This window comes from Megascapheus bottae, chromosome 33 (genome assembly GCF_031878675.1).
Source record: "Megascapheus bottae isolate mThoBot1 chromosome 33, mThoBot2.hap1, whole genome shotgun sequence".
NCBI lineage: Eukaryota > Metazoa > Chordata > Mammalia > Rodentia > Geomyidae > Megascapheus > Megascapheus bottae.
The window spans coordinates 8,807,501-8,822,267 of NC_143541.1; the positions used below are offsets into that span (position 1 = coordinate 8,807,501).

The window sequence follows — 14,767 nt, forward strand, 5'->3', positions numbered from 1 at the left end:
TTTCCTAACTCACTGAAATTTAGCTTCTGCCTTTGTTAGTCCGTTTGTTCTTTGGAACCACTGCATTTCTTCCTACTCCTTAGTTACATGCTTAACTCCTTTATCTCCCACCTATCTTTATAAAGTAAAATACCCAGACACAGTGGTTCACATTCATAAGCCCAGCTACTCACAGTCACAATCCCAGTTACTCAGGATATGGAGAATCACAGCTCTAGACTGGCTTGGGGCGGGGGATCAAGAAATTCTATCTTTAAAATAACTGAAGTAGGGGCCGGGAGTTTGGCCTAGTGGTAGAGTGCTTGCCTAGCATGCACGAAGACCCGGGTTTGATTCCTCGGTACCACATACACAGAAAAAAGCCGGAAGTGGTGCTGAGGCTCAAGTGGTAGAGCTCTAGCCTTGAGAAAGTCCAAGGACAGTGCTCAGGTCATGAACTCAAGCCCAGGACTGGCAAAATAAAAAAAAAAAATAACTAAAGTAAAATGGGCTGGGGTTGTAGCTCAAATGTTAAGCACAAGGCCCTGGGTTCAAACCCTAGTATTGCCAAAAATTGCTCATTTTATGGCCAGGGACTTTGGCCTAGTGGTAGAGTGTTTGTCTAACATGCACAAAGACCTGGGTTCCATTCCTTGGTACCACATACATAGAGAAAGCCAGAAGTGGTGCCGTGGCTCAGGTAGTAGAGCTCTAGCCTTGAAAAAGCCCAAGGACAGTGCTCAGGCCCTGAGCTCAAGCCCCAGGATTGGCAAAAAAAAAAAAAAAATTGCTCATGTTCCTCCCCCCAAAACTCAAGCAACACATAAAAGTAGCAAAGACAGACCAAGCTATAAGATAATGAGCATCCTAAAGTTTAGCAAGAGCAATTTCTGTCAATGTATGTTGGCACTGGCTATACCATCTATTTTGTGTGTATTTAAGCAGAAGGACGCATAGAAGTATAATTTTACAAATATGGCTATGCTGGTTTATTTGGGCTGTACTGGGATTTGAACTCAGGGCCCAACCATTTCTAGGCAGCCATCCACGACTAGAGCCATACCACTGGCCCAGGATGGCTTAACTATTCCTCGGGTATTTTTCTCATTCTCCCTTGGCTGCCACTACACAGGACCTACTGAGAGTTCTTACTAACTTTTTCCTCAGGCTGGCCTTGAACTGTGATCCTCCTCTGCTCTGGCTCTGGAGTAGCTGGAATTCTGGGTCTGAATCACTCCATCCAACCGTGGTTCTGCTAATTTCGAATCAGAATAAAGAAATTTTGAAGTAGAAGGAAGGAAGCTAAAGTGAAATTGGACGAATTATATGTTCCTATTTTCCAAACAATTTTTCCAGACAAGCTTATCTCCTGAAAGAGCTCTTTAAAGAAAAACTTTTATGCAACACTGAGATTGGAGCCATTACACTGTTACCGAACTCCAGCCTTTAGCTATATGTGTTTTTACTTCCTAACAAGACAAAACTAGAACACCTAGGTGTTTTCCTACCTTACCTCCTTCTCATTCCAAACTTGGTGAAATTACTGTTTTTCCATTGTCAGCCTGCCTGACATATGCATTCTGCTTGAATGATAATCACGCTTGTTTACATGGATACCAAACACCAGCTTCCTTCCCCTGGCTTTGGCATTCTTGAATTTAAATATTTCAATTGCCTCTTCTTTGTCTGGATTGATTTGTCCCAAGTAATTTGAGTGGGAGGTGGTATTGGGTTTAAACTCAGAACCTTACATTTTCTAAACAGGCCCTCTACCACTTGAGCCAGACCCCCAAACTGCCTTCTCTTTGCTTTGCTCTTCCACATAGAGTCACACTTTTCCCCCAGGCTGTCCTTGAACCACAGTCCTATCTTGGCCTCCTACGAAGTTGCGATTAAGGCAGGCTCCCCTGTCCCCAAGGAATATTTCAGCAAATGGTTCACGGTGGCTGTCTGTCCTGGGTCTTAAAGCATCTGGGCCCAGCTTTGTCTCTCTCTGAATAGCTGCTAGAATGGAGGGGGGCATGGAAATTCTGAGAACAAATTCTCCTTGTGTCTATTACCTGAGGACGGGGCAGCTGGACATGGGCACCATCTCCTCTCCATGTCCTGGCTTAGCTTCTGGTTCAGAGACTGCGTGAGGCTGGGCTGTCTGAAGCTTGTGGGGTGGGCAGTGGCCAGCTCCTTCTCATGGATAATGGCAGGGCTCAGGTGACCTCGTCCTCTCCTCCGAGGGACTCCTGGGCGCCTGCAGCTTGTGTGTGAGTGAAGTAGCCCTGGTACTTGCGTGCTCAGCGCTCTGTCCTGCACGCTGGTGCCATTGAGAGGCCATGGGGTCAGGTCAGCGGGGATGACTGAGTCCACTGATGGACTCACAGACACACAGCCAGTGGAAGGTGGGGCTGGGTTGAGAGAACCGGTCACTGTGGCAAGCTTTCCAGTGCAGGTCCTGTCTCTGATCCCCCCTCTCCTCCCTCCTCTTTCTTCTTCCTGGCAATCACGAGGCCAGCACAGTGCCCCTCTGCTGGCTCCACTCTGCTGCCTCTCCGCAGGCCACAGGCCCACATCCACACACTGGACCTCTGAAACCACGAGCCAGAAGAAACCTTCCCTCTCCTGGGTATTTTGTCCCAATGATGAAAAACTAATGGATCCGGCGAGGGGCTGGAGAGGTGAGGGGGGAGTCGACGTTGGATAACTAACTTTAGAAGTGCCGTCCTCTCACCAAGTTCAGCCCACACCCGATGAGGACAAATTAAGCGGTTTCTTTTTGAGGTTTAGCCCAGAGCCTTGTGCAGGCCCTCTGCTGCTGAGTTCTACACCTCCAGCCCTGCTTTTTTGCTGGCCATTTTCAAGATGGGTTCTCTCTTCCCGCCTTCACATGCACCAAGATCTACCTATTTCAGCTTGACCACGGCTGCAGCAATGATAGATGTGAACCACAGCATCTGATTTCCCAAACTGGCCTGGAGCCACATCTTCCCAAGCTCAGGTTCTCACATGGCTGGAAATGCCAGGCACGTTCGACTGGAGCCCGCCATGGGCTGAGAGGGGGCTTGCAGGCGGTCAGCCCGAGCTGACCTGGCATCCTGGTCATCATCCTCCAGGCCTCTGCCAGAGAAGGCAGGTGACAGCCACTGCCTGCTGGCTTGAGCCCCATCTCCTGCAGGTTCAGAGTCTATGACCACACCTCGACGACCTGGTTTTTATCCATATGGAAGGTGGTGTTCTTTCTCCATTTTCACTTGAATTTTGAAGTTACACCAGGTTCTGCCTTGCACGCTTCCCCAAATGGCTATGCTTTGGTCACAGGGGAAACTGCACACGTAAAATAAAAGCCCTCAGAGTAAAAATGGGAGAAAGAGTGGAAGTGGGTTTTTGGGGCCTGACCTCTATCTCTGAGGCCTGATTCTGGCTCAGCTGCAATCAAAGGGCTTTGGCCAGGCATTCACTCCTTGCATACCTCTCTTAAGGCATCTCTGTGTGCGTGACTTGATTGAACCCCCTGCAGCTTCGCAGGTCGGTCTCGCAGCAGCTCAGGTCTCGCGCGCTTTCCTGCACCTGTCCTGCCCAGTACCTGAAAGCCCCACCCAGACCCTTAGTGGTAGCACGGTGGCCCTCTTCCTATTGGCTAGCTTCCCAGTTCCCACCCTCTCCTACCCCAACAGTATATAACTAATTGTCTAATGCAATAAAGAGCGAGAACAGCAGATCAGATCAGCAGAGATCAGCAGAGAGATCTGATGCGCTTTCATGGTTAACACTGCTTCTGACTCAGCGTGGTTTTTTCTTCCTCGGTAATTGGGGGAGGGCTGGGTCATCGATATTTACCATCTCGCTCAGCTCCCAGAGGACTACAGGCTGGCCCTGTGTGTCCCTCCCCATTCCCGTGTTGCTGCCCCAGAGAGAAGCAGCAGTGGGTCTTGGGGAAGGACACCGAGCCGCGGATCAACACTGCCCTCTGGCTGGACTGCTGCCATCCAGCTCAGCCCTGAAATACTTCACTTGTACTTTTATTCCTTGCAAACCGAACCTACCTTAAAAAAAAAAAAAAAAAAAAAAAAAGGTTGATTCCTGAGTTCTGTTGTTAGTTACCGGAAGAAACGGAGACACGATTTCCCCACGGGCTGTACGTTTTTACAGGACTCTGGTTAGTTCTCACCGAGCCCTGGTCCTCCTTGGGTGGCATCTGCAGTCAACACCTCTTCCACGTCTGCGGATGGCTCTCCATGGCTGGACGGAATAGCGGAATGCACCATCAGGACACCGCCCTTTATGCAAATGAAGGATTGTGCTGCACCAATCATGGGCTACCTCTATGTAAATAAGCAGCTGTGTCCGCACCAACCACACACCTTCATGTAAATGAGGAATTGGGGTTGCACCAATCACAGCAGCCCTCTGTGCAAACAAAGGTCTGTGTCTGCACCAATCACAGCAGTGCCCCACACGAGGGCTGCGTCTGCACCAATCACAGCAGTGCCCCACACGAGGGCTGCGTCTGCACCAATCACAGCAGTGCCCCACACGAGGGCTGTGTCTGCACCAATCACAGCAGTCCTCCACAGGAGGAGGCCCTGGACACGCCAGTACCAGGGTTGTGGGAGCTGGGCGGGGATTTCCAGGGTGCCTGGGACAGAGCCAAGGGAAGGGGTCATTTCTTCCAGGCGGACCTAACAACATGGTTATAGGAACAAAAGGATTTCATGACTGAATCTGCTGCTGCCTTGCTGTGGTAGAACTAAGAGCAGCTACAGCTTCTGAAGGGGTGTGTTTTTCACTTGTCCTCTCCACAGGCCTGCCTCGGTGTGCTGGCCTCTGCTCCTGGCCCTCTTCCTCCTCTGCAGGCATCTGCAGGGCTGCACTCTCCTGGCCTGCCTCTCTTTCCTTCCTCGGCCAGTGCCCCTGGAGCCTCAGCCAGACCCACAGTGAGGACGTCTGCCGGCGGGGCCTCCTTCCCACCCTGTTTCTCCCAGCCCACATTCTTGGTTGGTTTTGTTCAGCTGCACATGGTTTACCTTTTCCGCCTGACGGGATTTCCAGCCCAGGCCCTGACATCTTGGCTGGAGCATTTCCCAGTGTCTCTGGGCATGCCAGGGCCAGCCTTGGGGTCACTTGGGGTGCTGAGGGTGGGGTAAGAGATTCTCAGGGGGAGGTGACACCTCTGCAGCCTCCTCTAGGGGAACCCTGGCTTGGGGTGTCCTGCAGGCCTTGCATATGGAGGAGGTCATGGCCTCCCCCTGCCTTTCCTCCTGCCACCCTGCCTGTGTGTCAGCAAAGGTCCCCAGGCTCTGAGGTCACTTCCTCATCCACTGAGGTCACTTTCTGGACTGTCCTGGCTATGCCTCTCCCCGACAGTGAGAGGGTCCCCAGGCTCTGAGGTCACCTTCTCATCCACTGTGGTCCCTCCTCCCACCTTTCCCTATTTAATCTTGCTCCACACTAGTCCTCCCTCTCGCTCTTTCTCTTTTCCTCCCCCCTCCTCCCTCTCCATGTGACTCCATCTTGTGTGGCCTTCAGTTTGCTCTTCCTCCAGTACATTCTTTCTTTTCTGTCGCAACCATGTGGCAGGCTTCCTTTTCTGCGAACCTTACCTAACGTTCTTTCCCACCTGTTAAGCTTGATGGTCCCCAGGGGGTCTGGGCGCAGGCCTCTCCCTTTCCTGGCTAATAAAGTCTGAAAGGCAGGAAAACAACTTAGCCAAGGAGGCAAGTAGAATTTCCCATGAACCCTTAAAGGAATTCAGCTAATTTATACCTCTTATTTCAATGTACTGTTATTTCCGTAAAAGTTTGCCCACACATTTGATGAATTCATAAAATCAACCTCAAGACTCACAGTGTGCTTGTGTGTGTGTGGTGGGGAGGGTAGTGGTCAGGTTTTGTAATTTCACATTTGCATTCTGGGTGTTTGGGTTCCCAGAAGCCAGGCATGAGGGCTGGCTGGGAGCCGGAATGAGGAAGTGGGATTCCCAAGAGCCTCTGTCACACCTCAGGGTCTGGAGCTCCTGCCCACCCCCCAGGAGCCTTCTCCCCTCACTCCCACACCACGTGGTCCAGTGGGCCTTCAGCCCCGCCCTGAGGGCCGGCTTGTGTTCTATGGACACCAGGGGCCAACGTGGGGCTTTGGAAAGGACTCCCCGTGTTCTGAGACTTACAGACCAGAGTTCAAGTCCTGACACTATCTTTTAGCTACAGAGCCTCAGGCAAGTCTCATTTCCTATCTGAAACTCACTGGGTTTCTGTATCTGTCGTGGAGATATCCCACTTGGCTGGGTGGTAGGATGACAGGAACTTTGTCATAACTGCGATATTTCCTGTCGCTGGCATCATTCTAAGTCCATGCAAGTGCCCGTGCAGGCAATTCCACACCAATCCTGTGTGACGGAACTGTTGTCTCTTTCCTCTCTACGGATGGAGAAAACAGAGGCACGGAAAGGGTGGGCCGGTGGTTTGCAGGAAGATCACACAGGCAGCGCAGCTGGGAGCCCTCTAGCTGCAGGGCCTTTCCTCTCAAGCCCTGACTTTTCTGCCTTTGAACAAGGGAACATGGATACCCAGTAGAGCAATCCCATGCTCATTCACTCATTCGATCAGTCAGCCAGTCACTGAGCAATTTCTGAGAGCCCATCCATGCTAGGCTTGGACTACGTGCCAGAAATTCAGTGGTGCAGAGAGCAGACATGTCCCCATCTTTGAAGCTTCTCTGTGTGTGTGTGTGTACCAGGACCATACTGGAGACAAACCATCAACAAATGAATGAGCAATAGCGTTAGAATAGTCTTCAGGATATGCTGGGAGCTCTGTCTATAGAAGTGATGACCTGATCTGTGACCTCACTGCCCTGGGCGGTGCAGGGTCAGAAGCTTGGTCCTTGTTTCCGGCAGAGGTCTTGATACCCTTCTGGATGCCCACTGCTCTAAGGTGTGCCCTGCTCTGCTGCCAGCCCACTTAGGCTTGAGCCCCCGTGAGTTCGGGCAGTTCTTTGGGGCTGCTTTGGAGCCCAGATTCTGCGCTTTGGTTCTGTGGTGGCTGCCCAGCTGGACCTCTCCGGGGGTGCCAGAGCCCTTCCAGGGTTCCAGTCAGACCTGGAAGCCAAGCAAGACCTCTGCCAGACAGCAGGAGCCTGGGACTGTGCACAGGCTTGCTTGCATGTGGGGGTGGGGAGGAAAGCAAGGAGGGAGGAAGAGAGGGAGAAGAGAAGGAACAGAAAAAACAGGTTCAGGCTGCACAAGCTGTGTTCTTAGACCCTTTCACTGGACATTCTGCCGTCCATCTGGCTTTGTTGAGCCAACTTGTGTCTTTTCATATGGAAATCCTCGGTCTTCCACACACAGGGCCATTCCTGCCCCAGGCAGCCTTGCTCCCGGGAGCTCTGACTTCTCAGGGCACTGCCCCAGGGAAGCTGCCAGGCTGTGTAGAATCCTGGCTGTCGCAGCCCGTTCCTCTCACTAAGCAGTCAGCTGCTTGGCTAAGTAGTCAAATCCAAGGCTAAAGCCGAAGCTTAAAACTCTGAAAGACAGAAAAGGAAATTGGGGCCAAGGAGGCAGAGCCTGCAGTTTTGCTTGAGCCACTTCTGCTCTTCGGCTGATTCGTCCCATCTGGAGGCTTTGTCTCGCTTGGAGAATTCCCTGGATTTCAGGAGAGCAGGTGAGGCCGGGGCACAGAGCACTGGAGCAATGGACCCAGTAGCTTTATTGTCTGGGCTGACAGTCCCTTTCTTAGTCACGCACACACGCACGCGTGGCAGATGTAGCTCACTCCTGCTGCACACACAGCAACCAGCCGACAGTCAGTCCAACAGTCGGGCCCGGCGGGAACAGATGGCTGCTTGAACAGGAGGCGTGAAGAGGTGTGAACGAAAGGACTGTTTACAAAGGTGTGGGCTGGTGAATTTCGCAGGCAATGAGCCAAGCTGGTGAAGGGCAGTTGTGGGCACGCTGCCCCCTTACCAGAGCCTGGTGAAAGAGTGGGTGCATGACCGTGCCTGGCCACTGCGACTCCAGCAGAAGACTGCTGGCACCCTCCGGGAAAGATGGACAGAGCGCTCTCTGCACTACATTCTTCCAACTGTGGCCAGCAAGGTGACCCCCCATCCAGACTTCCTCCTGATCCCAAGCCAGGAGTCACCAACATGCAGAGCAGAAAGGTGGGCAGAGCCTGCATCCTGGGCTGCACAGACATTCCCATCTCTGCCTCTGCCTACTCCTGCTGCAGTACCTGCTTCACCCAGGCAGGCAGAAGAGGGAGGAGCCACAGAGTGATTCCCCAATCACTGATATCTTTAAGGGCCAACACAGTGGAGGGGTGGCTGAGACCCCACAGGTTGCCCCAGAGCCCCCAACACCAGGCAGTGCTCTCCGTGTCTGGGCCTGGTTGTTCTGGGATAGAAGCTTCCGCTTCCAGAACTGTCTCCAGGGCTGTGACAGAGATGACCCTATACCGGGAGGTCGAGAGCTCCCAAAGCACAGGGTGGACCACGTCTGTTTCTGATACCAAAGTCAAGACTTCTCCACTTCATCTTCATCTCTCAGAGGTGCTGGGGCCTGGCTTTCATCTCCATCTTTTTTTTGTCAGTCCTGGGCTTGAGCTTAGGGCCTGAGCACTGTCCTTGGACTTTCTCAAGGCTAGAGCTCTACCACTTGAGCCTCAGCACCGCTTTTGGCTTTTTTTTACTATGTACGTGGTACCGAGGAATCGAACCCAGGTCTTCGTGCATGCTAGGCAAGCGCTCTATCACTAGGCCAAACTCCCAGCCCTCATCTTCGTCTTTATAATCCAGCTAGACTCTCTAGAATTTTTCCATTAACTCCATCCTTCTAGTACTCTGGGCTTGGGGCTGGGGTCTCATTTCTCCCTTTGTCTGCACTGTTTTTCATGGCTCACATAATGGAGTTGATAAATCCATTCAGACCATTTTGAAGACAGGCCTCATATGCTTTTGGAGAAACCAATCCAATTCAAACCCACCCGTGGTTGTCCAGATCACCTGGAGATGGGAGACGGTGTTCTCTCACGTCAGAACAAAATCTAGGGGTTGGGGGTGTGGCTCAGTATACTACTACCGTGTCACAATGAAAATACTGAAAAGATTTGGGCTTGACCTCCAGTTCCTGGGACTCTTGGGGTGCCCAAGTGGCAGGGGTACCTCATTATTTGCAAGAGGCTCCACGGGACTCACTCCAGTCTGTGTCATGTGCTGGCATGAGTCACAGCACAGGATGGCGACCAGTCACCACAGGCTCAGGCAGGGGAAAGGACTTTCAGCCCATCCCCCAACAGGGAGGGACAGAGGGACTGGCTATGGGGCTGTGTGAAAGTCCTTGAACCAGACGGGTGGGGGGGTTGGGGGGAGGGTAATGGGTACCAAGACATGTGAAAGGGTATCAATGTATGTGAATTAACCCACCTTCTATCTGGCAAATATCATGTAACCCTTTTATTAATTACAATAAAAATATTTAAAAAAAAAAGTCCTTGAACCAGATTCAGAGAACTCCAGTTGGCATCCCGCCTTGTCTCTCTGGGGAGAGGCTTCTAGCCAGGAACTTTCCAGACCTTTACTTGTACACCTCTCTACTACTAGCTGTTCAGCTGAATCTTTGTAATAGGTTACTGTACTAAGTACAGCACTTTCTGAGAGTTCCGGGAGTGCCCCAGTGAACCACTGCACCTAAGCAGTTGACAACCTAGCTGAAGACCTGTGCGTGTGGCTGACATCGGGAGTGAGAACTACCCGGTGTGCCTGACGTCAGCCCAGGGTGTTACCGTTAACTGACCTGATTTCTAGGACACCTAGTTCACGTAAGAGAATCAGGACACTGGCTGGTACGAGAAAAAGACATTTTTTTTTTTTTTTAGGGTACAAGGACATCTGTTTTGGTGTCAGAACCTTTTAACCATGAGATGGAAAAATGACAAGTAACAGCCCAACAACTTGGCTTTCAAAGCTGTTATACACACTGGCATACTAGCACCCTGGAACTAATCTTCCTAAGGCAGAAGACCAAGGGAAAGGGTTACTGTTCAGCAAAACACACGCCCCGGCTATGACCATGACACAGTTGCTTCCCAAAGGGTTATGATTGTGGCTCTGTGCTCTTTCAGTGTGAGAAACCTCTCTGTTGTCCACCTGTTTTCTTAGATGGAGGAATCAATGAATTGGTCATCTGGTGGTGTAACTGGTTAGTAGCATCTTCTGCTCGGCAGATGGCGCCTCCCGGGCCCCAGTCAGAGGGTGCTGAACCGCTGGAGCTGGAGCGGAGAAAGCTACATGTTTTCAGTGAGCCTGGATCAACTCTCCTACGTCCAGGTGAGAGATAAAACATTTCGGGGTTCCGTGTCCCCACATGTGCTGCTCACACTTCCTCCAAGGTACTCTCTACGGATGATGGGCAGCCGTGTTTTGTGGCCCCGGGGATGCACTGTTGTGTGCGTGCCCACACCCAGGCCTTGAACCCGATCGGGGTCTTGTGCTCACTTGGCTTTTCAGCTGAAGCCGGCCTCTGCCTCCAGGTTCGTCGGGTGAGTTCCTTCATTTCCACAGCTGCAGACGATTCTGCATCATCTGCACGCATCCCGCACAGCAGGCTGTAAAGACAGGCTCTCCGTGCTCTTTCTACGTGTACATCGAGAGGAAGGCACGTTCACACGCGGGAACGTGTACACACATGTCCACATACATGTACATGCATGCACACGTCCACACATGTAGGGGTGGGGAGGTGGGGGGGTGGAGGGGGGGTGGGGGGTGGGGTGGAGTGGGGGTGGAGGGGTGGGGAGATGGGGTGGAGGGTGGGGGGAGATGGGGTAGAGGGGCGGGTTGGGGGTCGGGTGCGGTGGAGGGGTGGGGGGTGGGGAGGTGGTGGGGTCGGTGGGTGGAGGGGGGGTGGGGGGTCGGGTGCGGTGGAGGGGTGGGGGGTGGGGAGGTGGTGGGATGGGGGGCGGAGGGGGAGTGGGTGGGTGGGGTGGAGGGGTGGGGGTGGGGGATGGGGTGGAGGGGGGAGGGGCGGGTGCGGTGGAGGGGTGGGGGGGTGGTGGGATGGGGGCGGAGGGGGGTGGGTGGGGGGGTGGAGGGGGGAGGGGCGGGTGCGGTGGAGCGGTGGGGAGGTGGTGGGGTCGAGGGGTGGAGGGGGAGTGGGTGGGGGGGTGGGGGGGTGGGGAGGTGGTGGGATGGGGGCGGAGGAGGGGTGGGTGGGGGGGTGGAGGGTCGGGTGCGGTGGAGGGGTGGGGTGGGGGGAGGTGGGGTGGAGGGGTGGGGGTCGGGTGGGGTGGGGAGGGAGGGACACCCATGGCCGGCCCTGAGCTCCCGGAGCTCCCTCCACCCCAGTGGGCAGTCACCCCAAGTTGGCCGGGACGGTCCCCTCGGGGCGCCCCTCCGCTCGGCCGGGCAACCGCCGGCCCGCGACCCCCCGAGGCGGACGCGGGGACGCAGGGCTGCGTCCCGCGCCGCCGCCGGCGAGGCGGCACCACGCCCCCGCCGCGCTCCCGGCGTGCCGCAGGGCCCCTGGGCGGGGGACTACAGCCCCCACAAGGCATTGCGCGGCCGAGCGCTCCGATTGGCCAGACGTCCGGCGTCGGCCAATGACACGAGCTCTTGTTGGCTGGTGCCTGGGCGGTCGAGTTCGGAAGGCTCGGGCGCAGCGCCCGCGCGGCGTCTGCCTGGTGGCTCGGGAGCCGGTGGCGCAGCTGCCCGCCCTCCGGTCCGCCAGCCGCCGCCATGGGGAGCGCCGAGAGCAGCGAGAGCCGCAGGGTGTCCTTCGAGATGGACGAGGAGGAGCGGGTCCGGGTGCTCCAGGGCATCCGGGTGAGCGGCGGCGCCGGGGCCGGGCCGGGCGTGGAGGCGGGGCCGGCCTGAGGGACGGCGCCCGGGGCGGGGCGGCGGGGCGGCGGGGCGGCGGGGCGAGGCCACGCCGGGCGAGGCCACGCCGGGCGGAGGCGGCCACGCCGGGCCGCGGACCCGTCGCCTCGGCCCTCGCGGCGGGGAGAGGCGGCCGCCCGCCCCGTCGGCTTCGCGTCGACGTTTTCCGAGTCCGTCCCGCGCCTGCGCCCTCCGCGGGGCGCTCGCGGTCGGGGCCCGGCGTCCTCGCGCCCCGGGCGTCCCAGCCGCGGATCCCGGGCTCGGGCGGGCGAGGCCGCCCCTGCCGCCCCGCACCCCGCAGGGCTGCCCCGCCCGCCCCCCACCCGTCCGCCCCACGAGCTCTGCCTTCCTCCGTTCCCTGCTCCCCTGTGTACCGCGCCGCCCCTTCCTGCCAGGCCTCACAGCTTAGACGTTTTCCCCCCTCCAAGCACCAAACAGAGCCGCGCCTGCCCCGCTCCCGGGACCACCACGTTCAGGACAGGATGGGCCCTAGACCAAAACGTCTCCCGGGAGCCCTGTCCCCGTCACCCCCGGTGCCTCCCTCCCGGCCGCCGGTGGGATTTCCGTGGCTCCGCTCACAGTGTGGAACTGGGGCTGGTAGTGGTGTTTCCTTCCGTGTAAGTTCTTGCCACAGCTTTGTGGGACTGGCAGGAGAATGATGAAAGCAGCTCCTTGTGGGGTTTTTGTTTTGGGGGGGTGGTCGGTGGTGGGATTCGAACTCGGGGCCAGGACGCGGTCCCCGAGCTCTTCAGCTCAAGCTACCGCCCTACCCCTTGAACCACAGCGCCACCGGTTTTCTGATAGTTAATTGGAGACACGAGTATCAGGAACTTTTGTACCCCGGCTGGCTTTGAACCGGTCAGATCTCAGCCTCTTGAGTAGCTAGAATTACAGGCCTGGGCCACCCTGCAGCAGCTCCTATTTTTGCGCTTGGGCCAGCCGTGCATTGCCCTTTTACAGTCAATATTTCATTAATTTTTGACACACCTCTGAGAGGAGTATTCTGCCATCTTGTTTCTTTAGTAAGGAGGTCACATCTGAGGCCACACAGGTGACCAGTGAGAAGAATCAGGGTTGGAGTAGGTAGCTCCAGACCTGCCTGCTGAACCCCAGTGCTGTAGTTCACCCCACACAGTGTGGGTCTGTGGCAGGAATTGTTGAAAGGTTTAATGAATAAGTCCAGTGAGTGGACCACTTTTAAAGACATGTACAGTGGAGTGTAGGAGAATTAAGTAAGGAGGTGGTTCAGGAAAAGAATCCCGACTTCGAGGCTCATTACATATGTGGACTTGGGTGAACAACAGTTTTTTTTTTTTTTTTTTGCCAGTCCTGGGCTTGAGCTCAGGGCTTGAGCACTGTCCTTGGACTTTCTCAAGGCTAGAGTTCTACCACTTGAGCCTTAGTACCACTTCAGGCTTTTTTTCTTTTTAAATGTATGTGATACCAAGGAATAGAACCTGGGTCGTCATGCATGCTAGGCAAGCACTGTACCACTAGGCCGAATTCCTGACCTAACTTTTTTTTTTTTTTTTTGCCAGTCCTGGGGCTTGAACTACAGGGCCTGAGCACTGTCCTTGGGTTTTCTCAAGGCTAGAGCTCTACCACTTGAGCCACAGCACCACTTCCAGCTTTTTCTATGTGTGTGGTACTGAGGAATTGAACCCAGGTCTTCGTGCATGCTAGGCAAGCACTCGACCACTAGGCCAAATTACATCCTCCACTCCCCCTTTTTTCTTTTTTGAGTCTTAGGTGCCACTTTATTATTTATTTTATTTTTTTATTTTTTGCCAGTCCTGGGCTTGAGCTCAGGGCCTGAGGACTGTCCTTGGACTTTCTCAAGGCTAGAGCTCTACCACTTGAGCCTCAGCACCACTTCCGGCTTTTTTCTATGTATGTGGTATCAAGGAATCGAACCCGGGTCTTTGTGCATGCTAGGCAAGCACTTTAACCACTAGGCCAAACTCCCGGCCCCCTTAGGTGCCACTTTAAAGAAATTGTTGGGGCCAGGGTTTTGGGCCTAGTGGTAGAGTGCTTGCCTAGTATGCTCGAAGACCCGGGTTTGATTCCTCACTACCACACACGTAGAAAAAGCTGAAAGTGGTGCTGTGGCCCTTGAAAACACCTAAGGAATGGTAAAAAAAGAAATTATTACGCCAGGTACTTGTGGCTCACACCTGTCATTCTGGCTACTCAGGAGGATGAGAGCTTGGTTTAAAGCTAGCCCAGGCAGGAAAACCTGTGAGATTCATTTCTCCACAAGTGGAGATGTGGCTCAAGTGTTAAGTGCCAGGTTTAAGCAAAAAAGCTTAAGGGATGGGCCGAGAGTTTGGCCTAGTGGGAGAGTGCTTACCTAGCATGCATGAAGACCCCGGTTCGATTCCTTGGTACCACACACATAGAAAAAAGCCGGAAGTGGTGCTGAGGCTCAAGTGGTAGAGCTCTAGCCTTGAGACAGTCCAAGGACAGTGCTCAGGCCCTGAATTCAAACACAGGACTGGCACACACACAAAAAAAGGTTAAGGGCCCTGAGCTCAAGCTCCAGTACTGGGAGATATACACACACTTGTGAGACAGTCTTAGCTGTGACCTAGAACAAGATGAAAATGTAGCACAACATGCAAGGTGCTTGATGAGGTCTTCTCTTCACCTAGCAGAGTACCGAGCACATTTGATGCTTACTAGGTGGTGTAGAGTCCTATTAGCTGTGATAAGAAGTGGGGAAGAAAGAAGGAACTTGGGTGATTTGTGTCCTTTTCTAGTTGGGCAGGCTGATCAGAGAGTAAATGGCCCATAGCGAGAGTTGCTTAGCCCCGTGTTAGGAAAGGACAAGTCATGCTTGCTTGTGCACTTTATTTGAAAGAGGAATATGGAAGAAAAGGTATGGGTTGAGTAATGAGTGCCTTTTGTTAGTAAAACTACTTGAGTTCACCTT

The 14,767-nt window shown here is 54.3% G+C and overlaps 2 protein-coding genes across 2 annotated transcripts in view; one reads left to right on the plus strand and one right to left on the minus strand.

The window, feature by feature from the left end:
• The window catches only part of Txnrd3 (thioredoxin reductase 3), a 26,391-nt gene extending 22,108 nt beyond the window's left edge, over positions 1-4,283 (minus strand). Inside the window, exons 1-2 of the mRNA XM_090323854.1 lie at positions 4,139-4,283; positions 2,977-3,175 (exon numbers count right to left, since the gene is read on the minus strand). Coding sequence (XP_090179980.1) covers positions 2,977-3,175; positions 4,139-4,283 — 344 coding nt within the window. The remainder of the gene's footprint in view (positions 1-2,976; positions 3,176-4,138) is intronic.
• Positions 4,284-11,602: 7,319 nt separating this feature from the next.
• Chchd6 (coiled-coil-helix-coiled-coil-helix domain containing 6) overlaps positions 11,603-14,767 on the plus strand; it is a 185,405-nt gene continuing 182,240 nt past the window's right edge. Inside the window, exon 1 of the mRNA XM_090323826.1 lies at positions 11,603-11,781. Coding sequence (XP_090179952.1) covers positions 11,695-11,781 — 87 coding nt within the window. The 5' untranslated portion in view covers positions 11,603-11,694. The remainder of the gene's footprint in view (positions 11,782-14,767) is intronic.